The 27,340-nt window shown below is 44.1% G+C and overlaps 1 protein-coding gene across 1 annotated transcript; it reads right to left on the bottom strand.

Moving 5' to 3' along the window:
• Nucleotides 1-71: 71 nt before the first annotated feature.
• Nucleotides 72-26,567, bottom strand: LOC114647855 (transcription factor Spi-B-like). Its single transcript, XM_028796517.2, has 6 exons — nucleotides 26,492-26,567; nucleotides 26,252-26,292; nucleotides 20,453-20,609; nucleotides 8,878-8,999; nucleotides 7,101-7,248; nucleotides 72-926 (listed from the first exon to the last, which is right to left on the bottom strand). The coding sequence occupies exons 2-6, from the start codon at nucleotides 26,279-26,281 to the stop codon at nucleotides 610-612; spliced, it is 774 nt and encodes a 257-aa protein (XP_028652350.1). The 5' UTR covers nucleotides 26,282-26,292; nucleotides 26,492-26,567; the 3' UTR covers nucleotides 72-609.
• Nucleotides 26,568-27,340: the final 773 nt, after the last annotated feature.

Genomic DNA, 27,340 nt, shown 5'->3' with positions numbered 1-27,340 from the left:
TAAAGACAAAGAGGTTGTGCTTTTATCGACACAGAGACCGCATTACACAACCAGATTTAATTTGAGTTTTATTGCAAAAAAAAAAAATATATATATGAAACGTCTTCAGAAAACTACCTGTTCGAACATGAACACAATTTCTACTTATGAAGTAGTTCAAAAGGTAAGGAGAAATCCTCAAGATCTGAAACACATGCCGACGTCAATGTACAATAGTCGCAAAGTGGATAACAAAAAGGATAACAAAAGTCTCGGTAATTACACATTTTTTTACATAAAAATCACACTTCGTCAATAAGCACTGATTGTCAATTCGACGCGTTTTACATTGCAAATCACTCCTGGTGAAATACTCAGTATTCATGGTCTGATTCGCAGGGGTGCCGGGCCCCTGACAGCTACTTTACAAAAGTTAAAATGCAGTGCGTCCCCTGCTGTTGGACTGCAACGCTTTCTGTCCATTTTCAAAACGTCCTCCTCCATACCCGAGACCCCAGTCCGGGTCGCCCGTGTCCTCTTTGACCGCTCCTCCACTCTACCTTCCTGGTCTTATAATATGGCAGTAAGAATTTCTTCTTCATGTTTTGATCCCCCCACCCCAAGTTCCCTTTAACATTTCATCGCCTTCTTGATGTCTCCCTGCAGGCGTTTCAGGACGAGTTCGTTGAACTGGTACGTCAGCTTTCTCTTCACCTTGCAGATCTCGCCCGTCCGTGAGTAGTTCCTCAAGGCTCGCGCCATCTTCTGGTAGGTCATAGTCTTGCGGTTTCCTTTCCTCCGTCCCCACATCTCCGCCAGCTTCTCCTTATTTTGGGAGGAGAACTGGAAGGTCCCGCTGGTAGACTGGACCCACCAGATGCAGTGCTGCATTTCGGGGCACTGGAGCATCTCATAAAGAAACTGGAAAAGGCGTTCTTTCTTTTTACCTATATGGGTAAAAACAAGAGGGGGGGGGAATCATTATGGAGCCTGGTGTAACGTGCACCGCACACAGAATGTGGCTGACCCGTGGGTTTGGTTGTTCCTTATTTTGCCTTATACAATTTCTTGCATTGGGAATTTGTTAGTTTTCACATACACCTCGGGTGGAGTGGTGGCTCTGAGGTTAGGGCATCTGCACTGGCAATCGGAAGGTTGCCGGTTTGAATCCCGTAAACGCCAAAAGTGACTCTACTTTGTTGGGCCCTTCAGCAAGGCCCTTAACCCCCTGACGCTAATCTGCATCCACCTCTGCATGAAGGCCCTCCAACCTGCAGGGAAAAACCTGAGGGTTTAGTGGCAGAACTCCAGCCACCATAACAAATCTGAACCAGTGTGGTGCTGAGGTGTCACCCGTCGCATGGCTGCACTCGGGTCCTAATCTGGGATCATGTGGTGGTATCAGCATGGGCTCCTAACCTCTCTCTTGGGGTCAGAGCCTGCGCTGGGAGTCCCGCTCCAAAGGGGTAGATTCTCTTTTAGCAGTAACCGGCAATGTTCCAGATACCAGCGCAGATCCTTACCCTCAGTGTCACCACTCTGCCCTTTGTTTCTAATTTTTGGTGAGACGCTGCTTTCCTAAAATCCTAAACTTTAGAGTGAGATCAGCGGACTCCATCATTCTTTTAAAAACATCTCCAAACTCGTCTATTTAGGAAGGCTTTTAGCTTTCGGTTTACCTCTCTGTCCAGGAGCTCAGGATAATTTGTGTGTCTGTTATATCACAAATGAGGTTATTTGTATTTAGTATTGAACAAGGGGGGCTCTGCCCCCTGCTCGCTTCGCTCGCCTACCCCCGGCGTTGGGGATCTTGAAATACGTTAGTCGAGCTCGTTCATCTTGGAGCCGTGCCCGCTTTGCTTGCACCATTTCAGACACGCGTTGTAGGCGCCTGCGTTCATTGATTTTATCCAGGTGGGCTCATGTTTGTATATCCGTCAGTCGAGCTCGATCGTTTTGAACCCGTGCCCGCTTTGCATCCACAGTTTCAGACGCACGTTGTAGGCGCCTGCGTTCATTGATCTTATCCAGGTGGGCTCGTGTTTGTATCGTTGAGCTGTATTGTGTTTGAATTTGGTGTAAAGCGTTCAGCGGTTTGTACAATCCCAAGCAGCACATTATTCCTAACTTCACTCCGCAGTAGTGCCACTCACAATATGGCGGTGACGCCTGCGCCTTCACTCCGCAGTAGTGCCACTCACAATATGGCGGTGACGCCTGCGCCTTCCGTACTATCATTGTGGACCTGTGGGGCCTCCATAGCCTCTTCCGTTTGAATCTGGGCTGCAGCACAGAATCCTCTTTTTTGTGTGGCTGTGTCGTTAGTCGTTAGCTATGGGCGCGTTGTTGCTTTATTTCCCATTCACGTCAGTTGAGCTCTTTCGTTTTTGGGCCGTGACTCCTTCGTTAGCGGTGGATACGACTTCGCGTGCGGTTTATGAGACGCGCAATGTACGCACCTGCACAGTACGTCTCATGGTCCCATCGCCGTGTACCTGCGTCCATGCCATCCGGTTTACCATTCTCGGTTAGTAATATGGATTTAGTATTTTACTCTGGTTTCTTGTCCTTTATTCTATTTAATGCTTTGTTGTTTGTTTCATTGTTCTATTCAGGAAAACATTTGTATCCAATGTTACAAATGCCCTGCTGTTTTTCTGTGAAGCGCTTTGAGCATGGCAAAGGCGCTATATAAATAAAATGTATTATTATTATTATTAAACTGCAGGCTCTTTACGTTCAGTTTTCATTCTTCTGCTCAAACAAACCTGGATGAACTGAATTGTTAAGACTTTAACTACAGGCAATGCAAACAGCTTTTCTCGATTTTAGTTTACTTGATTAATTCCCGAGGAAATTGAAGAAATTGCCTTTTTTTGGGGGATCAGAGCATAGGGTCTGCCATCGTACAGCGGCCCTGGAGTGATTTCAAGTTTAAGGGTCTTGCCCAAGGATCCCTTCTTTCTGGTACCAGTAATTTCCAGCTGGTTTCTGTTTTAACGTCTTTATGACCTGGGAATGGGAAATAAGTACAGATGGCACTGCACGTGTGTTAGTTCATTTATAACCTTGCTGACGAGGAGTGGAGGAGAAAAGAGAGAAAGAGAAGGAAAAGAGGAATATTGTGCTTGTGCATTGGGACTCGCTTGTGCCTGTGGGAAACGAGGAAAGGGTTTCCCACAAGGTGAAGAAAAATAAAAGTACTTGTGGTTTATGAGTGTGCCTCCTGTGTCTGTCTGTGGCAGGTTGGGTGGCTGGCACACCCCCTAGTGGCTGTTTCTGTCACAATGTATGTGGAAAATTGTGGAATGGCTGGCCATTGGCACCACTTGATACTCTGTGTGGCACACAAAGCCATACCAGCCAGTCTTCAAGGGTGGGAGTAGATGAACCAGATAAACATACCAGGTAAGCCTCATAGACTTCACAATAATATAATAATAATAATAATTCATTACATTTATATAGCACTTTTCTCAGTACTCAAAGCGCTATCCACACAGGGTGGAACCCGGGAAGCGAACCCACAATCTTCCACAGTCTCCTTACTGCAAAGCAGCAGCACTACCACTGCTCTTCTCCTTTTCTCGAACCTCAACCCTGCCTGTTCTTACCATGCCACTGAGCAAAGGCAAACACCTCACTTTGACTGTGCCTGCTCTTTTTATGAGAGTCGAGAACACCCTGAAGAGACTAAAGAACAGCAGCAGCTCTGGACTGGACAACAGTCATGAACAGCTACTCAAAGGCGGCAATAAATTACACTTGATAATAATAAGAATTCTTTACATTTACTGTATATAGCGCTTTTCATAGTGAGTGGGGAGCCACTTCAATCACCATTGGTGTGCAGCACCCACCTGGCAGACATTTTTCATCAGTACACTTGCCACACATTAGCTTGTGAAGTGGTGAAGAGATGAGGGAGAGATAGCCAATTAGAGACCAGGGATAATCAGGGGGCCAGAATGACCAGGCCGAGATGGGCAGTTCAGCCAGGACATCAGGCTACACCCTGCTCTTTACGAAGGATGCCCAGGGATCTTTCATGATCACAGAGAGTCAGGACCCACATTCAGACCACAGGGGAAGCGCCCCATGATGTAGACGCATCGATTTGGGAAACAGGAGAAGTGGCAGCAAGCTGGACCGGAAGCCTACTAGTTTGAATATCGAGAAAAGGTGATCTTAGCGGATGTACCAACTATCACACAGTCTCACTCATCAGCCATCTGAGAAAGGTACTATCACAAAGAATCCTGGGTAGAATGACACATATGAGGGGGAAACCAATAAAGAATGAGGTTGGAGGGGCGTCAGTTCTGATGTTTGCCGGCTAGGTGTGTGTACTAGACTGACCTCTGCATCACTTGGCCAAGCGGCATCCTTGAGGAAAGAAAGGTCTGTAAGGTCAGTGTCATTTTTCTTCTTGGGCCTCTGTTACCGTCTTCGTCGATTTTGTGATGGCAGACTTGAAAGAATAACGTGTTTGCATCAAGTTCTGTTTCCTTTTGGGAAAAACAGCAGCAGAAGCTGTCACAATGCTTCGAGGGGCTTTCAAAGAAGAAGCTTTGAGGCAGGCAATGGTTTTTACCTTAAAGTGCTCAAGCGATTGCGTGAAGCTGTGCGGAGAAAATGACCCGAATCGCTGCGATCAGGCGAGTGACTTGACTACATCACGACGACGCTCCCGTCTACACAGCATTGAGTGTGTGGCAGTTTCTCACAGAAAACGGGATGACAACAGTTTGGGTCCCCCCTACTCCCTGGACTTTGCACTGTGTGATTTTTTTCTTATTTCCAAGAATGAAGAGGGAACTTAAAGGAAAGAATTTTCAGGATGTAGAGGAGGCCAAGAAGCAAACGACGGAGGCACTGAAGGCCATCACTTTGCAAGAGTTTCTGAACAGTTGTGAACGATGGAAAAAGCGGTGGGACAAGTGTACTGTGCGTCAGGGAGGGTATTTTGAGGGCGATTACATTTTGGAAATGTTCAGAGAAATATACGATTAAAAAAAAAATTCTCTTTATTTTTGGGGTCGCCCTCATATGGAAGAAAAGTACAAAACACAGTGAGGAGCCACTTCAGCCACCACCGATGTGCAGCATCCACCTCAATGTCAGTCCACTCACCATGCATTAGCTGTTAGGGGGTGAAGGGGTGAGAGACATCGTTAGTCAATTAGAGAAGGGGGATGATTAGGGGGGCAGAATGGACAGGGTCATGGTGGACAGTTTAGAAAGACCACGGGGATACCCCATATTCTTTCTTCTGACCACAGAGAGTCAGCACCTCAGTTTTACATCTCATCCAAGCGATGGCACCATTTTTACTTCACAGTGACTACACTGGAGCATTAGGATCCATACTCTGACCACAAGGTATGCCCCCCGCCACCCCCTTGACCTGACCAGCTTTTCCTAGGTGGTTTCCCGTCCAAGTACCGGCTAGGCCCCAACATGCTTAGCGTTAATTGGATAACCTGTTCTGAAGTGCAGATGGTATGGCTGCTGGCGCACACATGTACATGTACATGAGGGTGCAATGCCATGTCGACAATATGCCGTTCTTTCTTATATTCTGTAAGTGCCTTGAGCATGGGAAAGGCACTATATAAATAAAATGTATTATTATTATTAACATGCCACAATGCTCACTATTGTGTTACGGTGCTTCACATTCACAGAATGATACTCAGCAATGGGCAGCATGGTGGTGCAGCAGCGGGCCCAGCAATCTGTCTTTGAATTCCATGCCCACTCAATGTCTGTGTGGAGCTGACTTGTCCTCCCCCCTGTGCACATGTGGGGGTTTTCTTTTAACAAGAGCGCTTTGCTGGTAAATTTAGCGACACACTTCCGGCCCTGGGTGAGGGTGGCCTATATAGAGTAGGTAACTTTTGTGCTGCTGGGATAGGCGATGGCTGCTGGATTACCCAAATGTTCAGTTGTAATCACGCACTAATCACTGTCATCACTACTGACTGGTACAAAACAGCAACAACATGCTTAATGATCGTATCTTTTTTGCTTCATCAGCAAACGCGGTGCAGTGGGCCGCTCAAGACTGTCTGGAATCGCTGACATTTGTAGTGCCCTGATGGCACATCAGTGCTGCCAGATCTGCTCATCTGTCAGAAATCCTTATCACCCTGTCTCCTGCTCTATGCTAGAATACCATCTTTAGAAACCGCTCACTCTTCTCCAGACCCCTTAAGTGCCAACTTAACATTCTCAAACCCATTTAATCCAATCTGATCCTGGCAGCACCGGGCAGGAGGCCGGTCCATCACATGGGGGAGCCACCCAAAAGAAAAACCCTACAGACACAGGGAGTGTGTGCAAACTCCACATCAACAATGATGGGGCATGGCATTTGAACCCAGGACATTGGACCAGTGACGCTCGTATCAGTCACACATGTGCAGTGTGCTGTTCAAAAGCCGATCTGTCTGGAAAGAAAATCCGCAAGGAATCCCACTACTGTTGTCTCGACTGCGACGCCGGATATTGTGGATTTCACCGTCCTTCACGATACGCCACCCAGACAACACATTGACAGACAATACGGTATTAGTGTTACTATTATTACATAATTATTATACTTTGCTACACTTATGACTTTGCACTTTTAGCGTTTTGCACATTTTACAGTAGAAAGATTTAATATGTCGTTTTTCAAGTCAAAAAATTGCAACGTTTTTTACGTGTTTTTTTTTTTTTGTAATGCTAAGGAGGCTACAGGTGGGGAAATCTCAAAGAAAATACAAGATGTCAGGTTAAAGTGGTATGGGCCTGTCATGAGAAGAACGACAAACCACGTGGGGAGCAGAGTGATAGAAGAATGGGAGAATGGGATCAAAAGGGTTACCAGGAGAGAAAGTGTACAATGGCTGAGAATGGAGGAGGCTGGTCAAACAAACACAGTGACCCCACGTGAAAGTGGGAAAAGCTGAAGAAGAAGACGAAGATTGAAATCCTGCAGGTGTTCACTTTAAAACCGCTGCAGAGGCAGCCATTATCCAGCTTACTTCAAAACATCACCTACTGAACAGTTGCTTTCGTTTCCAATCATTTTTTTGTTTTTCATTCTGTTGATGCCAAGGGTGAAGAAAACATACCTGCTGGTGCCGCCAGCTGAAGACCGCAGGGTTTTTTGGTTTTCCTCTCAAGGGTGGGAGATGGGGGGAAGTCGTTGGAAACTGAGCTGGTAGACAAGGAGTCCGAATCGCTGCTCGGGCTGACCTCATATGGAGACTGGTAGTGGACCTGCAGAAGAGGAGAAACGTTAAAAGAACGCTCAGCTACCGAGGTCTGAGGTGGCATAAAAGTGCAAGAGTAACAGCGAGGAAGGAACGAGTGAAGTTTGCATTTTTACATTTGGCACAAAGGAGACAGCAGGACTTAAAGACAAAGTTAGCATAACCATCTCAAATCCTCTTAATCCAACACCAGAGCACCGGGCAGGAGTCCATCACAAGGCCCCTCACGTGGGTCCAGTTTAGAATCTCCAGTTATCATAATGGGAATACGGGAAGAAAACTGGAGAAAAAAAAAAAGAAAAATATGGACACAAGAAGAACATGAAGACTCCACACTGATCAGGGGGCTTCGTCTATGTGGTGGTGCAGTGGGTCGCTTTGCCACCCTGCAGTTTAAGAAAGTGTTTGTGTGTTCCTACTGAGTACATTCAGTTTAAAGTGAATGGCCGTCATTACCACCGGGACCCCCATTAGTCCAGAGCTCTCCTGAAGTTGTAGAGCCGCTCTTGACACCGGTCTATCAGGTAGATGTCTGAGGTCCTCTGCTATCCAACTGTGGTGCATTTCTTGCCAATATGGGTGTTTATTCCTTATGTTGCTCTGTTCAGGCATTGAGGCTGAAGCCACATTGTAATCTTGAGCTGGGTAATATGCCATGAGACTGTGCAAGGCGCTATATAATGTAAGGGTCGATTAAACTGGCCTTTAGTTCAGCACAGTCAAGATGTCCTTATTGAAAGGCGCTCTTTTTCTGAATGTGAGTTGTTGGTCAGGCACCGTATGAGTGTGGATGTGTGCTTACCCTGTGACAGACTGGCATCCGGTCCAGGGTTGGTTCCTGCCTTGTGCACAGATGCTGCCAGGATACGCTTCTCCAGGTTCACCTAACATGTATGTCTTTAGAATAGAGATAAAAACTCCACAGGGTGGGAGTAAAACCCAGGACCCTCAAGCTACAAGGCAGCAGCACCATGGCACTGTGCCGACCAACATACAGTCAGTCAGTCAGTCAGTCATTGTCCAAACCGCTATATCCTAACACAGGCTCACGGGGGTCTGCTGGAACCAATCCCAGCCAGCACAGGGTGCAAGGCAGGAACAAACCCCGGGCAGGGTGCCAGCCCACCACAGACCAACATACATCTGAGACCTAATACATCCAATTATGAGCCTATCGTGGCAACACTGGGTACAAAGAGAGAAACAACCCAGTACAGGGTGCCAGTCTGTCTAGTGGTACACTCCTGAACTTGTACTCAGATTTAGAGACCATTAGAGGGCGACCGCTGCCACACGACAGCATCCAATAGAACTGCCTCCTGAAGTGGCCCATGTGTGGCACACGCATGTCTACTTATTCTGGTGGGCATTTCCTTCCTGCTGGACTTTCTGCTGCTGCCTGTCTGCAGGCCTTCAGCTCCAGATGTCTGTTTAGGGGGATTAGCAGAGGTTTCCATCTGCCATTTACTCCCCGTGAACTATATGAGCTCAAAAGAGAGTGCAGAATAAGAAATCCAAAGACAAACAAACAGAAAGAACCTCCTTCTTGTGTTTGCCAGCCTGCCCTGTTTTTATGAGGCCAGATTTAGATCAGTGAACTTATCAGAAAAGACTAATATTGACAAAAGCTACTCACCCACTCCGAGCTGGAGCCCAGGTGCCAGTGTACTGGAGTCTGCTCGCAGGTTTCGGAATTCATGTTTGAGCCTGGGTCATTAGGATACCATTCATAGGGAAAGCGGCCTGACCAGCTGTTTTCTGGAATCATAAAACACAAAACACGCCTTAGAAATCCGAATGTCGGCCATCTCGGTGCAGGCTGTGACTGCAGGCTTTATGAAGGTGCTCAGAAACGCACACCTGGGTCTGTTGTGCTGGCTTTCTAAAATAGGATTCTGTATAATTGTAAAGTAGCTAGAAACGTACCGGGCTACTTCTACTAAATACAGCAGGGGTCCCCAGCTCCATATTAATTAAGACAACAAGTGTGTTTCATTATCACCAGTAGTTGGCAAAAAGGTGGACCACCAGGATCTGAGTTCGATAGGCCTCTTTTAGGTGCCCTCCTTCTACCAATTTTGGGTGGTCTTAAGAATGAACGCTTTATTTCAGTGGTTTCCAACTCCAGTCCTGGTGGGCCGCAGTGGCTGCAGTTTTCATTCTGACCCTTTTCTTAATTAGTGACCTGTTTTTACTGCTAATTAACTTCTTTTGAATAAATTTTAATTGACTTGCACTTGAAGACTCAGACGCCTTATTTCAGGGGTGTCCATCTCCAATCCTGGTGGGCCACAGTGGCTGCAGTTTTCATTCTAACCCTTTTCCTAATCAGTTTTCACTGCTAATTAACTCCTTTTCCGTTGATTTTAATAGCCCTCTTTTTAAGGATTCAGTCCTCTGAATTGCTTCATTTCTTCATTAAATGGCAGCCAAACAGAAATGAGACATGAAACGAGCTGACAGATGAGCAGCTAAACTGGAAAGTCAAACTCCAGCCAATTTCACTCCAACCAGTTCCTTAATGAGAAGCCGATTCTTGCTGTTAATTAAAGTTGTTACTGAATATCAGGACTTGTCGCTGCTCTCATTCTGCCACAGCAGACTGTTGATTTTCTGTTTTTTCTAAGACCACCGTCAAGATGTTTTGGTGACTTGAGCAGACCAACATGACCAAGACCTTCACCTTCCTTTATTTTCAGGTTTGCTGGTCCTGTTTTGGCTCATTTTGTGTCTCATTATCGTTTGGCTGCTCATTTAGGAAAAAGAAACAACTAAGGGGTCTGAGTCACGTCAATTACAATGAAGGCAAAACAAGTTAATCAGAAGCAAAAAACGGCTCACTGATCAAGAAGATGGTTAGAATGAAAACCTGCAGCCACTGCGGCCCACCAGGACTGGACTTGGACACCTCTGCCTTAATTATTTCTTTTTCCTTAATTAGCTGCCAAACAATAATGAGATATAAAATGAACCAAAACATGACTAGAAAACTGTGACCATCCTACAATATCTGAAAATAAAGATGAAGGTCTGAGGAATGTCGACCTTCTCAGGTCCCCTAAACATTTTATCAGAGCTCTTAGAAAAGAGAAAACCAACAATTTCAGAAATGTCTGCTATTGCACAATGAGAGCAGCAACAAGCCATGGACTTAAAGAACGAGTTTAATTAACGACAAGAATCAGCGCCTAATGAAGCAACTGGTTGGAGTTTGAGGCGCTGACTTAGGTGGTCTTCTGTTGGCTCACTCACTTCACATTTCATTTCGCTTTGGGTGCCGTTTAAGGAAAGAAATGAAGCAATTCAGAGGAATAAATCTTAAAAAACAAGTCAATTAAAATTAATTCAAAAGAAGTTAATTAGCAGTAAAAACAGGTCACTAATTAAGAAAAGGGTTAGAAATGAAAACCTGCAGCCACTGTGGCCCCCTGGGACTGGAGTTGGAGACCACTGAAATACAGCGTTCATTCTTAAGACCACCCAAAATTGGTAGAACGAGGGCACCTAAAAGGGGCCTGTCGAACTCAGATCCTGGTGGTCCACCTTTTTGCCAACTACTAGTGATAATGGAACACACTTGTTGTCTTAATTATTGCTGGCTCACTTTTTAGGATTCAGGACCCTTCACTGGGCAGCATGGTGGCACAATGGTTAGCACTGCGGTCTCACAGCTCGTTACTGTAGTATGGAGTTTGCATGTTCTTCATGTCTGTGTGGTTACCTCTCATATGCCAAAGATGTTGGCTGACTTATATGAGTGAGGTATGTGGGGTATGGCTGGCATTGCACTGGTGCCCCACTCAGGGTTGGCTCCTCGCTTGCACTTCATGCTGCCAGGGCAGGCTGTGGTTCCGGTGCCCCTGTATTGTTCTTAAGTATGCTCAGTATTGGATGAATGGCGAGTGCGGCGGTTGCACAGCTCACCGGTCCTGGGTTCAAATCCCAGGCTGACCACTCTGTGTGGCGCATCAGCACTCTCCTCACCTTCTTTAATTCTGCCAGTTACCAATGATATACAAAGGGAGCCAACCACTAACATGTTCATTATGTAATGTCTACTATTTGTAATAAAAGAGTATAGACTCAGAAATTCTGATCTCCTTCAGACCACAAACAATTTTGGATGATGTTCACAGAGAGAAAACAATATCAAAAATAGTCAGTCCAGATGAATGGTGGCAAAAGGAAGGCATAGAATAAAACGAGATTGTTCACTAAATAGCAAGAATGAACAGAAGGAACAAAAACGTACAGGCATTGCGGCCCTCTATGAACTGATCTAAAAGCTTAAGGGTCTTGACAGCTTACGGCTTCTTATACAACAACAACTGTCACACATACACGCCACACAGGGTCACCTTCCAGGTTCGCCTAAAGTAAGTGGCACCACCCCGGGATGAGTGGGGGTGCTGCTGCTGCTAACAGTCTGGTCTCCTTCTCCTCTCACAGCCTCGAGAGACCGCCCCCCCGAGGACACCGAAACAAAAGAAGCCCCGCCCCTTCTAGTCGACATGATATAAAAGGAGACCCCTCCTGGAGGATGGTGTCTCATTTTTTAGATGTTGAGCTAATCTGAGCCAGAACTTCACCCCTGTAAATGTCCGATTGAACGGACTTACTATTGACAGGAAAACGCACATTGAAGTGATTAGGTTTTGCTCTTTTTACTTGCCTTTCTGTTGAAAGTAAACAGAGTTTTTGCCCATTTGGCACCCCAAGCAGCCCGCTTTTGTCCTCCAACTACTCAATAGTAATGATAATAATATTAGTCTGATGTCTTTAGTAAAGACAACTTAAACTTCTGTTCCACCTGGAGACAGATTAAGGGACATGCTTAAGGCCACGTCACATTAGGTGACTTCTTTAGCGATTTCCAGTCATTCACATAATCTTATCGAGTCAGCAGTCAGTGCAGGCCAATCGTCTCGTCTGACATCCCTAGAAGCAGGTTTGACTCTCTCTTTAGTCGTAGGGGTGGACTTTGTGTGCATGAGAGCTGACAACCAATGAAGGCACATCCAGAAGTACAACGTGTAGAAGGCAGCGACGAGGAAGAAGGAACACACAAATAGAACCGGAGCGCGTCTGCTGATGTCTCGTGTTTTATGTACCGCAATAGAATGGAAAAAAGCAAACAAAAGGGCATAGATTATGGCTGAACTTGCCATACCTGTTAACCCTTTGTACAGCACCAGCTCCATCAGGCAGCACGTTGTTAATCTGCCAGAAAAAAGTAGGGTGAGCATGACTGTGCTGGAAAGTTGATATATGACATGCCCAGTGACTTTCACCTGTGTAGATTGCCATGAAAATTAATAATACTAGGGGGCTTTGCCCCGTGCTCGCTTCATGTCTCTACCGCTCGCGTATGTGGATTTCACTTTCACCAAACAACATCTTTAAATCCCTCTTCATTGGGAAGAAACACTACTTTTCCCTGATGGCAACATGAATTAGATGATCTACAAGTCTCTGACTTAAAGTTTAAATCCGAACAATATAATTGATCTCTTTTCGCTGTTCCGTTATTTCACTGAGTAATAATTTCCGTTTGTGTGCGCCAATGCGATCTTTACTATCACTTTTTTGAGACTTTCAAATTTTCGTACTTCCATTATCTCTAACCTGCTCTGCATGTGTATCGCGCCAATGTTTTTAAACCTCTTTATGACGTTCTAGTTTATCATCTACTCTTTGTCTTTTATTTCCGGCCCCAGGCATGGTTAAATCTCTTGGCACAAAGTATCGTCTCGCAGGACATGAAATTATCTCTCTGAAAAGTCTCGTCCCAGGATTTTTTATTATAATAGAGAAACATATTGTAATTAGTTTTCTACAGTGCTTTTCTAACCTATTCAAGGTGCTTTGCTTCAGCCACTGTAGACGCAGGCTGGCACGGGAACCCTTAGAGACATAGAAGGCACTCGGAGTTGCAGGGCAGGCAGCAGAATCAGGATTTATTATATGGCGACACATACAGACTCGCTACAGGTGCAATGAGCGAGCAGCCATGGGCAGCTCTACATTTATTACGGATCTTATCACACAAGACGTTATTCATCCTCATTTGACTCCTATCATTTCCCTGCTTTAATTCCACCATTATCTCTCAGCTGAGGGGTGTCAAACCCCTCTCAGTCCATCATGTCTGTCTGACCAGGCCTACCTGTACTCCCTACTAGCTCGGCGCTTGCTACCATTATGTACAGCCAAACAGTTCATATTCCCTCTCTAAGTGAAGGGCCCATCCTTCTCCAGCTCTCCTGCACGTCTGACCTTTGCTTTTGAACCTTTGATGGTTTCCAGGTCATACAGAATAAAAAAAATGATGAAGGCATAAGTCTTTTTAATCCTAACTCTTACATCTTAATCACAGGTGTCGAACTCCAGTCCTGGAGGGCCGCAGTGGCTGCAGGTTTTCATTCTAACCATTTCCTTAACTAGTGATCAGTTTTTGCTGCTAATTAACTTTTTTTGCCTTCATTTTATTTGACTTGACTCAGACCCCTTAGTCGTTTCTTTTTTTCCTTAATTAGCAGCCAAACAATAACATGACCAAATCGCCTGTGTCCATCACACAATATCTGAGAATAAAGTAAGGTGAAGGTCTCAGTAAGGTTGATCTCTCAGATGACCAAAAAAGTTTAATGATGTTCTTAGAAAAAACAGAAAAATCAGCAGTTTTGGAAATGTCTGCTGTGGCATAATGAGAGCAGCAACAGGCCACAGAATTAAATGATGGGCTTAATTAACAACAAGAATCGGCTTCTTGTTAAGAAACTGGTTGGAGTTAAATTGGCTAGAGTTTGAAATCCCAGTTTAGCTGGTCATCTGTCTCATCTTGTTTCTGTTTGGTTGCCATTAAATGAAGATACAAATCAATTCAGAGGACTGAATCCTTAAAAACAAGGCTATTAAAATTAAGGGAAAAGGAGTTCATTAAGCAGTGAAAACCTGTCACTGATTAGGAAAAGGGTTAGAATGAAAACCTGCAGCCACTGCGGCCCTCCAGGCCTTGGAGATCGACACCCTTCTTAATGCTCAGTAAAACATAGCATTACCTTTTCTCGTGTGCTTATAATATGTTTGTAGTACTGTATGTAGAGATTACCAATTTCAAGAATACATTTTTCAATACCAGCACCAATGTGCAGCATCCACTTGGTCAATGTGACCACAGCCATTTTTACACCAGTACATTCCACACACATTAGCTATTAGGGGCTGAAGGGCTGACAGAGATAGCCAGTAGAGACAGGGGATATAATTAACCATGAGTAGCTCACCATGAGTAACCAGGCCATGATGAGCAATTTAGCCTGGACATCCAAAGCCCCCCCTACTCTTTCAAAAGATGACCAGAGACCTTTAATAACCATAGAATGTGGCACCATCACTGCACAGAGACATTGCGTCCCATATTTAGAACCCAGGGTAGGTGCCCCCCTGTTGGCCTCACCAACAACTTCCTCCAGCAGCAACGCAAGCTTTTTCCTGGATGATCTCCCATCCAAGTACTGGCTGGGCCTAAACCTGCTTAGCTTCAGCTGGGTGACCTGTGGCAGTGTGATTGCTGGTCAGACAATGAAATCAGCAACAGCAGTCGGCATGTCTGACATACCCAACAACGAGAATTTGCATAATGTGACATCGGCTTTAGGCAGACATAGTAAGGTTGTGGCATTTAAAGTCAATGGCCTGGCCACTACACCACCACAGTGCCTGCCTAAGCAATGCAGACATTGGCCAAGAATCAAACCACGTGTCAAGGAGGAATGCTGCCACGGAGCAGTGCTTTGTGCTGATAAACTGTGGCGGTGGTCAGTGTGTGCGGCTCACGGCAGTGTTGTATAGCAGTTAAGGCTTTGGATTTCAAATCACAAGGATGTGGGTTCAAATCCTGCTATTGACACAGTGAGACACTTGACCTGCCTGTGGTCCAAATGGAAAAACAAAATTAATGGAGTCAATTGTATCATAGATGTTGTAAGTCACCTTGGATAAAGGCAGCAGCCAATTGCCAGTCATATGAAAAAGTTTGGGAACCCCTCTTAATTTTTTGGATTTTTGTTAATCATTGGCTGAGCTCTCAAAGTAGCAACTTCCTTTTCATATATGACATGCCTTATGGAAACAGTAGTATTTCAGCAGTGACATTAAGTTTATTGGATTAACAGAAAATATGCATCATAACAAAATTAGACAGGTGCATAAATTTGGGCACCCCAACAGAGATATGACATCAATACTTAGTCGAGCCTCCTTTTGCAAATCTAACAGCCTCTAGACGCTGTCCTCCTATAGCCTGTGATGAGTGTCTGGATTCTGGATGGAGGCATTTTTGACCATTCTTCATACAAAATCTCTCCAGTTCAGTTCAATTTGATGGCTGCTGAGCATGGACAGCCTGCTTCAAATCATCCCATAGATTTTCAATGATATTCAAGTCAGGGGACTGTGACGGCCATTCCAGAACTTTGTACTTCTCTCTCTGCATGAATGCCTTTGTAAATTTCAAACTGTGTTTTGGGTCATTGTCTTGTTGGAATATCCAACCTCTGCATAACTTCAACTTTGTGACTGATGCTTGAACATTATCCTGAAGAATTTGTTGATATTGGGTTGAATTCATCGGACCCTCGACTTTAACAAGGGCCCCAGTCCCTGAACTAGCCACACAGCCCCACAGCATGATGGAACCTGCACCAAATTTGACAGTAGGTAGCAGGTGTTTTTCTTGGAGTGTGGTGTTCTTCTTCCACCATGCAAAGTGCTTTTTGTTATGACCAAACAACTCAATGTTTGTCTCATCAGTCCAAAGCACTTTGTTCCAAAATGAATCTAACTTGTCTAAATGAGCATTTGCATACAACAAGCGACTCTGTTTGTGGCGTGAGTGCAGAAAGGGCTTCTTTCTCATCACCCTGCCATACAGATGTTCTTTGTGCAAATTGCGCTGAATTGTAGAATGATGTACAGATACACCATCTGCCAGCAAGATGTTCTTGCAGGTCTTTGGAGGTGATCTGTGGGTTGTCTGTAACTATTCTCACAATCCTGGTCATATGCCGCTCCTGTATTTTTCTTGGCCTGCCAGACCTGCTGGGTTTAACAGCAACTGTGCCTATGACCTTCCATTTCCTGATTCCATTCCTTACAGCTGAAACTGACAGTTTAAACCTCTGAGATAGCTTTTTGTAGCCTTCCCTTAAACCATGAGACTCAAAAATCTTTGTTTTCAGATCTTTAGAGAGTTGCTTTGAGGATCCCATGCTGTCACTCTTCAGAGGAGAGTCAAAGGGAAGGACAACTTGCAACTGACCACCTTAAATACCTTTATATCTCATGATTGGACACACCTGTCTATGAAGTTCAAGGCTTATCGAGCTAATCCAACCAATTTGGTGTTACAAGTAATCAGTATTGAGCAGTGACAGGCATTCAAATCAGCAAAATGACAAGGGGACCCACATTTGTGCACAGCCAGATTTTCACATTTGATTTAATTTCATACAACTAAATACTGCGTCACTAAAAATCTATGTTTGGAAAACACCGCAGTACTCAGATGGTCCTAGGAAATGAAAGACATACCACTGTTATCTTTTTTGTTGAAAGGAGAGTCAATTGTTATGCAGGCTGAGAGGGGTTCCCAAACTTTTTCATATGACCGTATATATATATATATATATATATATATATATATATATATATATATATATATATATATATCGATTGACGTTCATTTTGCGACTTCTCTCATCGCACTATATATCATAGTTCGCTTGCAGTACAGATGTATTTGTGCAAATCCGAGAGACCCGGGGCCGTCCTCACTCACACGCCAGCCTCAGGGCGTATCTTACATCCGCTTAGCTAGCGAATGAGAGAACTACTTAACGGATTTAGATCTTTTTTTTTCTGGAATTTGCTTGAACATTCCTGTTGATTTCGCAACTTTTCTAATCGTGCTAAGAATCATAGTTCGCTTGTGGTACCGATTTATTTGTGCAAATCCAAGAGAGACGAAGCGGGCTAAGGGGAGAGGCAGGGCCTTCCTCACTCACGCGTCAGCTTCGGGGTGTAACCTACATCCACTTAGCTAGTGAACAAGAGAATTACTTAATGAATTTAGATCTTTTTTTTCTGGAATTTGCTTGAACATTCCTGTTGATTTTGCGATTTTTCTCATCGCACTAAGAATCATAGTTTGCTTGCAGGAGAGATATATTCACGCTAATCTGAGACAGAGGCTGCGGGCCGAGGGGAAGGGGCAGTGTGACATCAGGAGTGGGGTGCCGGTTTGTCCAGTTTCACTACAGAGCTGTGGGGGACAGCTAGTATGATGTAAAGCAAGCATAACACATTATTTAGACAACTTAAAATAACATTCACCTTAAACAACATAATAAGTACTTCTCACCATATCGTTAATCACTCCACATTGAAGGAACTTGCACCAGAACACAGAAATGTTTAGAAGCAGAATGCCTCTTTCCCCAAATGGTGATGCCCACCCTTTTGAAGCCGATCACATTCAGTTTTGGCAGTATTAATGTGTGGTGTCAAATTGAAATGGAAGACACTCACAGCAACCGCTAAGCTAAGCGAAATCAATACATTTGCTTTGCTTTTAGTTATGACACGCCAACTATGAACATAAATAAAAATGCAACTTCACCTTTGCATTGCATTTTGCACAAATACAAAAATTGTGTGCCACAGTGGAAAGAAATAAATAATTTCACTTGTATGCTTTTAATTAAGACACGATAAAGCTGGGCTAAAATGAAATGTACCACGTGCACATGCCTTGTAGTTAACAAGTTGGACTGCAGTTAACTTTGGCACGAATGGTCTTCCATAATTAGCACGACTGTTGTGTCAAATCAGCTTATCATATTTACTGTTTGCAATTCAGAAAATTTAGCAAAGTTCTTAAACCTGAATTTGTACCTTGTGACCATTCAATTATTTAAGTGCTACTGGCTAAAGGTCCATTGAATATTTTTTATTTTAAAGAGTAAAAATGGTTCCCCTATGGCATCGCTCTAAAGAACCACTCTGACACCTTAATCTTCATGATTGTAAACATTTAAACACGAGGGTGTCTGAGTGGGTCTTCACAGCGATGCTATAGGGCAAGGGTCCTCAATCACGGTTCTGGAGGGCCACAGTGGCTGCAGGTTTTCCTTCCAACTGGTTTCCTAATTAGAGTTCAGTTCTTGCTGATAATGACACTTGGTATTTAACTGTATGCCTTGTTAGTGCTTTCATTCATCTAAGAGAAATTGTAATTGCGCTGTAGAGTTTCTTTACCTGACAGCATTATCCATGTGTTTTGTGGACTAGAAGAGAATTAAACTTAACACTCCTTCCAATTCCCCTCTCATTTATTTCTAAACATTTTTTTAAACACAAACACTTTTAATGGTACATATGCACAGGTTTAAAAGGAAGCATGTTGGCTGGAGAGCTGCTGGTTTATTGGTTATCTGCATTTTATTATTAACTAATGTCTGATTAACAAAACAGGCAACAACATTTTTTTTTAAATACAGCTGCTAACACTAAAATAGGCAATTGGGGGTTCTGTATTGTAGCAGTCAAGATAACTAAAATTAAGCCCAAAAATGTATTAGTAGTAAATAAATGGGCTCTAATTAAAGTGGAAACCTGCAGCCACTGTGGCCCTCCAGGACTGTAATTGAGGACCAATGATTTACAATGTAATTAGATTTATCTTTGATGAATGAAAGTGCTAACAAGCCATATAGTTAAACACCAAGTTTCATTATCAGCAAGGACTGAGGTCTAATTGGGAAAATGGGTGGAATGAAAACCTGCAGCCACTGTGGCCCTCCAGGGCTGTAATTGAGGACCAATGATCTACAATGTAATTAGATTTATCTTTGATGTCCAAAGACATGCAGGTTAGGTGGATTGGCGATTCTAAATTGGCCCTAGTGTGTGTTTGTGTGTGTCCTGCGGTGGGTTGGCACCCTGCCCAGGATTGGTTCCTGCCTTGTGCCCTGTGTTGGCTGGGATTGGCTCCAGCAGACCCCCGTGACTCTGTGTTTGGATTCAGCGGGTTGGAAAATGGATGGATGGATGGATGGATGAATGAAAGTGCTAACAAGCCATATAATTAAACAAGTTTCATTATCAGCAAGGACTGAGGTCTAATTGGGAAAATGGCTGGAATGAAAACCTGTAGTCACTGCGGCCCTCCAGGACCGTGACTGAGGACCCATTTCTACTTCCCATGAAGGTTACAGAAAGACTGACTTATTTTTTTTTTCTTTTAGATCTGTAGGTTCCATACAGTATAATCATGAATACAGGGTGACAGATTTGTGAAATACCAATGGTACCCGATTTTAAAAGGACTCTTGCTGCATACAATCACACAGGTGAAGTCCAGGCTTTCTTAATCTCTTAGTCCTGCTAGGCAGCCATTAAAGATTTCAGTTCCCCAACCCCACATATTAAAAGTTTTTCAAAGCACAAAGAACCAACTCATATGCAAAGAACTGGTCTTAGAATTAAATGGTGCTCTGTCAAGCAATCATTCAACAAAGAATCACACGACCCTGTAAAGAACCATTAAGTGCAATGAAAGCACAGTTACATTTAAAGGTGATATGATACAGTCACAATTAAACTGTTTAAAAGGAAGGTCTTGGCCGACCTACGTCCAGGTTTGAGTCTCACCTCCGTCTCCTCTGGTCCATAAAATAAAAAAACGAGGACTAAGAAATTTAATTGGTAAAGATTACCACAACGGGACTTCAAAAAGACCACGAGAAAAACTCAATCTCCGCAGGTACAACAAGGTACCCCGCGGTAGTCCTAATTCACTCGAGCTGCCGCGAGTAGAACATTCTCTATTAACCTTTACTCGAGTGTTAAGCGACACTGAACTAAGTATTATCTTTGCTATGTAATACTAAATCTGAACTACACACAGTTCTGGCCGCGTGGTTCATAATTGCCTTCGCACGATTGTCATTACACACAGGTGGCCGGACAGGCGAATCCGAAGGCACGCAGGGGATGCTGGGAACCACAGTCACTCACTCGCGCATGCGCATTTCAGACCGTGCGGGAGTTGGAGTGAAGTTTAAAACTGCAGGTGACCTTCAGCGTCACATCGGCAGCTTAAATAAAATAAATACAACAATAAAGTGCAACAAGGAAAGTCCCCTCACCGATCAGTCGCACTCCTTCCTCATTCCGGTGTGGATCCCCTGGCTCTAGCTGGAAATCCGCCAGTTGCCAAGTGAAGTTCTTCTGCTCGTTCAGATACTCTTCAATTACATCCAGATCGAGAGGAGAAGGGCTCTGGGTAGGTTCGTACAGGGGATACTGAAAAAGAATGAGAACATTAGAAAATCAGCAGTAGGCTCACCTCTCAGAGAATCACGTTTGATTGACACTTGGGGACCCACATTGGCACCTTTATTTTTAAGGGCAGCCCCTCCGCATCATGCCTTCCAGGAAAAAATCAAGCGTTCATACATCGCAAAACCGCAGGTAGCATCGATTTAGCTCAAAAACAACTGTTAAAGCAAACCCTTTAAAGTACAGTACCCCTACTGTGATGAGCTCTCCCTTGAAACACAGATGAGGTGTTCATCCAAAAATACAGAGTTACTGACTCAGGGGCGTTTGTAGGATTTCTAGATCAGGGTCGCAGTTCCCTCGGTGATTACCGCGTATTGTTACTCATTGATATAAATCTGTATAGCGGGGTTTTCCCTTGACTCATAAATATTTGTAAAATCGGAGATCAAGGAGGGGTCCCTCTAGGTGTTTCACGCGAGTCGTACGTCTCTGTCAAAAAAAAACCAAATGATCAGGGGCTACACGGTGGATGATCAGATGGTTGTCTCTATTGATGGTGTGTATCTGGGACTGAAATATCAGAGGCTTCAGTTCAGTTCAGCTGACCAAACCCCCCCCCATTTACGTCACTAGACTGATCAGGCACACTATGTTAGCGGACTACGGTTCAAATCCCTGTAGCGAAGTACTTCATTCAGCGTTGTAGTTACGAACATCGCTTTTGGAAAATTTAGTCTTTCGAGACCGGGGGCAGAGAAGGTAGCTAATTAATGGGAGAGGCTTTTTATGGACCCCCGTGCAACTCATCCTCTGCAACCCTGAGCCCAAATTTGCTTCCCTGCTTTCGACTGAATGTTTTCCTCTCACAGCTCAACAGAAAGACGGGACTATTACTATAGGAGAAGCTGCGACCCTAAATCAACCCGGGAGTCCTCCAGGCACTATAGAGTTCAGTTCTAGAAGAAAGAAAAGTGAGCAATTCTGCACATCAGTGGGTACAGATCACTGGGGGCGTTGAGAAATGAAGATCTGAGCTCTCACCCCATGGTAACGTGATGTGCTCAGTCTCACTGTAATGGAACGGGCGGGCCAGAAAGATGGATGGATGAATGTCCCATTTCCAGTAAGGTCTAGAATAGCGGATGTTGCACAGATGGTATTTGTACCACCTAACCGCTAAAAAATATGTTTAATCTTATTAAATAATCGGATATAGATTAGACTTTTAAAAAGACCAACTTCTCCACGTTAAAATGTTTTTTTTGGTGAATGAGAGGTGCCAGTTTGACATCCTGCTCGGCGGACTTACGTCGCGGCTTTATATTCTCTCCGTGTGCGCGTGCGCGAAGAGATCTTCAGATTCACTCCTTACGCATGACGGATTTAGCCAATCATCTATATTTTCATATGATCTATATTTTTACTTGCCAAAATGGAGCAATTAGTCTCTTTCCACATTCTGCTTGAATACAGTTAACCCAGTTATCTGTGGAATTTGATGTATTTGAATAGTGGCGCCGTCTTTTCAGGTTCGATGAGAAGCTCTCATCCTCAAAAGACTTTAGAGGTGTGCGCGTCTTTAATGGCCGTAGACCTCAACCAACCGGGCATCCCCCACGACACCATACACTCATCAAAATAGCGGTTCTGTAATGGCACGTCGATTGATTGTCCCTGAATCAGTACTCGGCAGAGAACCTATTCATTCTGGGTGCATGCGTTGCGTATGGATTTGGTTCTTTGGGCTTTGAAATGGTTCCTACTATGTGGACAAAGCTGAAATCTTTTAATATATGGTAGGCTACCTAACAGGATACGGACAGGTCAAGAATACCTGATCTGAGCCTGTGTTATCGTCATTTCAAAATCACGACGCCACTGGTAGGTGAGAAATCTGCTATCATCTATTCGAGACTGTTCATGGATCCTGTTATGGATCTGTGGTGTTATCTTGACTGCTGCAAGAATAATAATAAAAAAAGCCTGGTTTCAGCTAACAGGTCGACTTTATTCAGCCACGCTCTTAACACAGCCGTCTTCCTTTACCATTCCTCGGGCCTTATGACCCACGGACTCCTGGGATATGTAGTTCACATAACATCTTAACATTTAAATAAATCAGGCTTTGTGTTTAAATGTGTGCTGCAAGTTATTGATCCCTAAATGCATCGTCTGCTGAACTGAGGTGGCCACCATATCAGGACTGCCCTGTGTCCTGACAGCCAGAGGACAAACTGCAGTTTCAGGAATCAATGTCCTCAATGCTTACAGACTGATACTTCGGAGAACTCGCAGCAGCTCTATAAACGTGTGAGGGCACCGGTCTATGGAGGAACATTCCGGAAAAAAAATAAACAAATAGATAAATAAAACGAGTAAATATATTTTTCTGGAGCATTTTTACGGATCGTTCTTTTGGAGAGGGTACTTGGGATATGCAATTGGTTCTTTGGACTTTGATAAGGCCCCTAGTATGTGGAGAAAATGTGAATTAAGCGACCTTGGGTTTGTGAAAGGCGCACAATAAATGTAACTTCTTCTTCTTCTTCTTCTTCTTCTTCTTCTTCTTCTTCTTAATCTTTAATGTCTCATAGGCTACCAGGGTACTGACAGATCAAGACAAATTGAACCGAGCCTGTGTTATTGTGTGCAGGAAGAGACCTTTTTAAAAACAGGAACCTACAGGTATTTCAAAAATCCGTTATCATCTGTTCAGTGTTATTTATGGAGCCTGTTACGGGTCTAACAATTCATTCTTTCAGGAACCTTCCTGTGGATGGTTCCTTTGGGAAACAAGAATGGTTCCCCTATGGCACTGCTCTGAAGAATCACTTCCGTGTGTACGCTGTACAATGCTATATACTGTATACGCTGCCGTTCTTTATTATATTCTGTAAGTGCCTTGAGCATGGGAAAGGCGCTATATAAATAAAATGCATTATTATTATTATTATTGGGGCGGCACGGTGGCGCAGTGGGTAGCGCTGCTGCCTCGCAGTTGGGAGATCTGGGGACCTGGGTTCGATTCCCGGGTCCTCCCTGCGTGGAGTTTGCATGTTCTCCCCGTGTCTGCGTGGGTTTCCTCCGGGCGCTCCGGTTTCCTCCCACGGTCCAAAGACATGCTGGTTAGGTGGATTGGCGATTCTAAATTGGCCCTAGTGTGTGCTTGGTGTGTGGGTGTGTTTGTGTGTGTCCTGCAGTGGGTTGGCACCCTGCCCAGGATTGTTTCCTGCCTTGTGCCCTGTGTTGGCTGGGATTAGCTCCAGCAGACCCCCGTGACCCTGTGTTCGGATTCAGCGGGTTGGAAAATGGATGGATGGATTATTATTATTCCCTAGAAGTACCGCCAACTGAACTGAGGTGCCCACCATAGCCGGACAGTCCTGTGTTTCTGACAGCATGAGGGCAGACGGAGCAGTCCTCGTGTACGTGAAAGTCGACGCTTCGGAGAACTCGCACCAGCTCTCTGAACGCGTGAGGGCTCCGATCTATGGACGAATATTTCAGACGAAATGAAATGAGAAGTCAAGCAAAAATGACACCTTTTATTGGCTGACTAGAATATGCAAGCTTTCGAGGCAACTCAGGCCGCTTCTTCAGGATTGCCTCGAAAGCTTGCATATTCTAGTCAGCCAATAAAAGGTGTCATTTTTGCTTAATTTCTCACTACATAATAGCTAACACGGTGCAACACCCTATAGTACTACGGACAAAATGAAAAAAAAAAGTTAATAAACCAAACAAATATAATTATTTCTGGAAAATTTCTGAACATGATTCATCCTGCGGCATTTCTGAGAAGAAACACTTTGGCACCTTTATTTTAAGAGTGTATGCTTAACGGAGGTGGCCACCATAGCAGGACAGTCCTGTGTTTGTGACAGCCTGAGGACAGACAGACGTTTTAGGAATCAACGCCTTCAAGTGCGTTCACAGTGCAAGTAGTACTTCGGAGCAGTCGGACCAGCTCTGTAAGCGTGTGTGGGCACCGATCTCTGGAGGATTATTTCAGAGATAAATAAAACAAACAAACAAACAAACGAATACATTTCTTGTAACATTTGGATAACAAGAATGGTTCTCCATTGACATTGCTCTGAAGAGCCACTTAAGAGTGTATGATACATATACTGATGATTCCTAAAAGAACCGCCTGCCTGGAAGTGGCCACCATAGCAGGACAGTCCCGTGTCTCTCCAGCCTGAGGACAGACAGCAGTTTTAGGAATCAATGTCATCAGGTGCGTTCACACTGTACTTCGGAGCAGTCGGACCAGCTCCGTAAACGTCAGAGCGCAACCATCTATGGAGGATCATTCCGGACAAAATTAAACAAATAAATTAATAAATAAAGTGTGACATTGCAAATGGACTGTTAATTACTAAAATGAACAATCTGAATTGTCTGTTTTAGCCAAAGAGGAGGACGTACCCCCAAGTGCCTCTTTCAGCCTGATCAATAAATAACAAGCCTTGTTCGAGATTTGTTTAGTGGGTCTCACTCTGCTGTCTGAATTTATTTTATTTTATAGATATATTTGTATATTCTAATGGAACCCCATCTCGGCAGCGCTACATAAGAAAAATTATTTCTGGAACCTATATGTGGATGGTTCATTTCGGAACCAAAAGTGGTTCCCCCGTATGAAACGCAATGAGGAGCCTCTTTGGCACCTTTACTTTTAAGAGCAGCCTCTCTGCATCATCCCATTCAGTAACGGAAACAAAGATGATAGGCTTGGCAAAGATGGTGTTTGGGAATACACAGAACGAAGTCGTAGTCAACAAATGGGTGTGACTGGCAAGTCCAGTGTCGCTGCCAGGTTATTTTGTGCCCTAGGCCAAGCTTATTAATGCACCACCCGACTGTTAGGTAGCTAACACGTGCGGGTGGGTGTCCCACCATCCTTTATGATGGGCGCCTAGGTGAATGCCTAATTCGCCTTAATGGTGCTGGCAACAGTGGTACCAGCAAATCCTCTATGAAAGTGATAGATAGATAGATAGATAGATAGATAGATAGATAGATAGATAGATAGATAGATAGATAGATAGATAGATAGATACTTTATTAATCCCAAGGGGAAATTCACATACTCTAGCAGCAGCATATTGATAAAAAGCAATATTAAATTAAAGAGTGATAACAATGCAGGTATAACAGACAATAACTTTGTATAATGTTAACGTTTACTCCCCGAGAATTGTAGAGTCGCATAGTGTGGAGGAGGAACGATCTCCTGAGTCTGTCAGTGGAGCAGGACGGTGACAGCAGTCTGTCGCCGAAGTTGCTCCTCTGTCTGGAGATGATCCTGTTTAGTGGATGCAGTGGATTCTCCATGATTGACAGGAGCCTGCTGAGCGCCCTTCGCTCTGCCATGGATGTCAAACTGTCCAGCTCAATGCCTACAATAGAGCCTTCCTCACCAGTTTGTCCAGGCGTGAGGTATCCCTCTTCTTTATGCTGCCTCCCCAGCACACCACCACGTAGAAGAGGGCGCTCGCCACAACCGTCTGATAGAACATCTGCAGCATCTTATTGCAGATGTTGAAGGAGGCCAGCCTTCTAGTGAAGTATAGTCGTTATATTATAGTAATATATTATAGTAATAATCCGCAATCAAAAAGTGGCTAATTAATTAGTATAAAATATAGAAATCTTACCATAGAAACGGGCTCTAGAGACGTCAACATTACGGATTACTCTGAAAATGAAACAAAAAATCACTTATGAATAATAGGTAAACACTGCTATAGTTATTATTATTTTTTTCTTATCCATATAACAATCCCTCTATTCGATTCTTCAATTCAAATCTTAAGAAAGCCAAGAGCTACACATCCACACACCCCTCCAACGCACATAACATGCAGAGCCGCGTATAACGGATGAAGAAGGATCACCTGCTCGAAGTCGTGTGTCACACAAAGTCACCGAAGGGCGCGCGCGCTGCCAGTGAATTCCGCCGCTCACCTGCACTCGCGCTCCTCCTCAGGCTTCTTTTTTATAGGCGATCCCTGCGCCCTCCTACAAAATTCCCTGGTGGGACTGCCAAATGTGTATCCAATACCTGAAATCGTTCTTATCACTTTATGCAAAGACAATCAAACTGACAAAACAACATCATTAAATAACAAACCACAGAACCGTAGTGTTATCTGTCAATTCGAAAACAGTTCCTGGTAAGGTAAAACATTTGGAAGTCAGAATTATTCCATTTTCACGGAGACTCCCAATTGGAATAATTTATTATGTGGTTGTGGTGATACGTCTTATCATATCTAAACATTTCGGCTTTGTTGAGCTGCGGCTTATTGCGGCGTGTAAAGATTCTCAGGTTTAAATCACGGACTGATAATTTTATTTATGGAGTGGAGCGCCTGAACGAGCCTTTAGGTCGCAATAAAACTTGAAGTGAGGGGCAGCGTGGACGCGAGCGCCACTGAAAGTACGCCATCTGAAGCTGTTCAGTATTTACTTTTCCAGAGCATTTAAAATAACACACAGAAAAGTGCTAAATGTTACATTTCCCTCCTTACTGGCACAGACGTGAGCCGCCAGTCCCCGTGTGGATTCCCGACTGGCGCAGCACCTGCACGAATGGCGGCCGCCCGTGGAACTCAGCGCTCGACTCTCAGGACTTCTGTGTGCTTGACTTGTCATTAAAGGGGGTTCTTCTGAGCGATGTCACAGTAGGGAAACCATTTAAAATACCCATACACATGAACGTTCTAGAAAAAAATCTTAAGTTA

This window comes from Erpetoichthys calabaricus, chromosome 3 (genome assembly GCF_900747795.2).
Source record: "Erpetoichthys calabaricus chromosome 3, fErpCal1.3, whole genome shotgun sequence".
NCBI lineage: Eukaryota > Metazoa > Chordata > Cladistia > Polypteriformes > Polypteridae > Erpetoichthys > Erpetoichthys calabaricus.
The sequence above is the reverse complement of the archived record's forward strand: the minus strand, read 5'-3'. Positions and strand labels throughout refer to the sequence as shown.

Bases quoted from the DNA above. Each gene is read 5' to 3' on its own strand.
- LOC114647855 (XM_028796517.2), bottom strand. From the start codon at position 26,281: ATGTTGACGTCTCTAGAGCCCGTTTCTATG. The intron at 20,610-26,251 runs GTAAGATTTCTA...ATTCTTTTTCAG, and splicing joins CTCTAGAGCCCGTTTCTATG to TATCCCCTGTACGAACCTAC. The intron at 7,249-8,877 runs GTGAGTAGCTTT...CCTCTTCTGCAG, and splicing joins TGGGCTCCAGCTCGGAGTGG to GTCCACTACCAGTCTCCATA.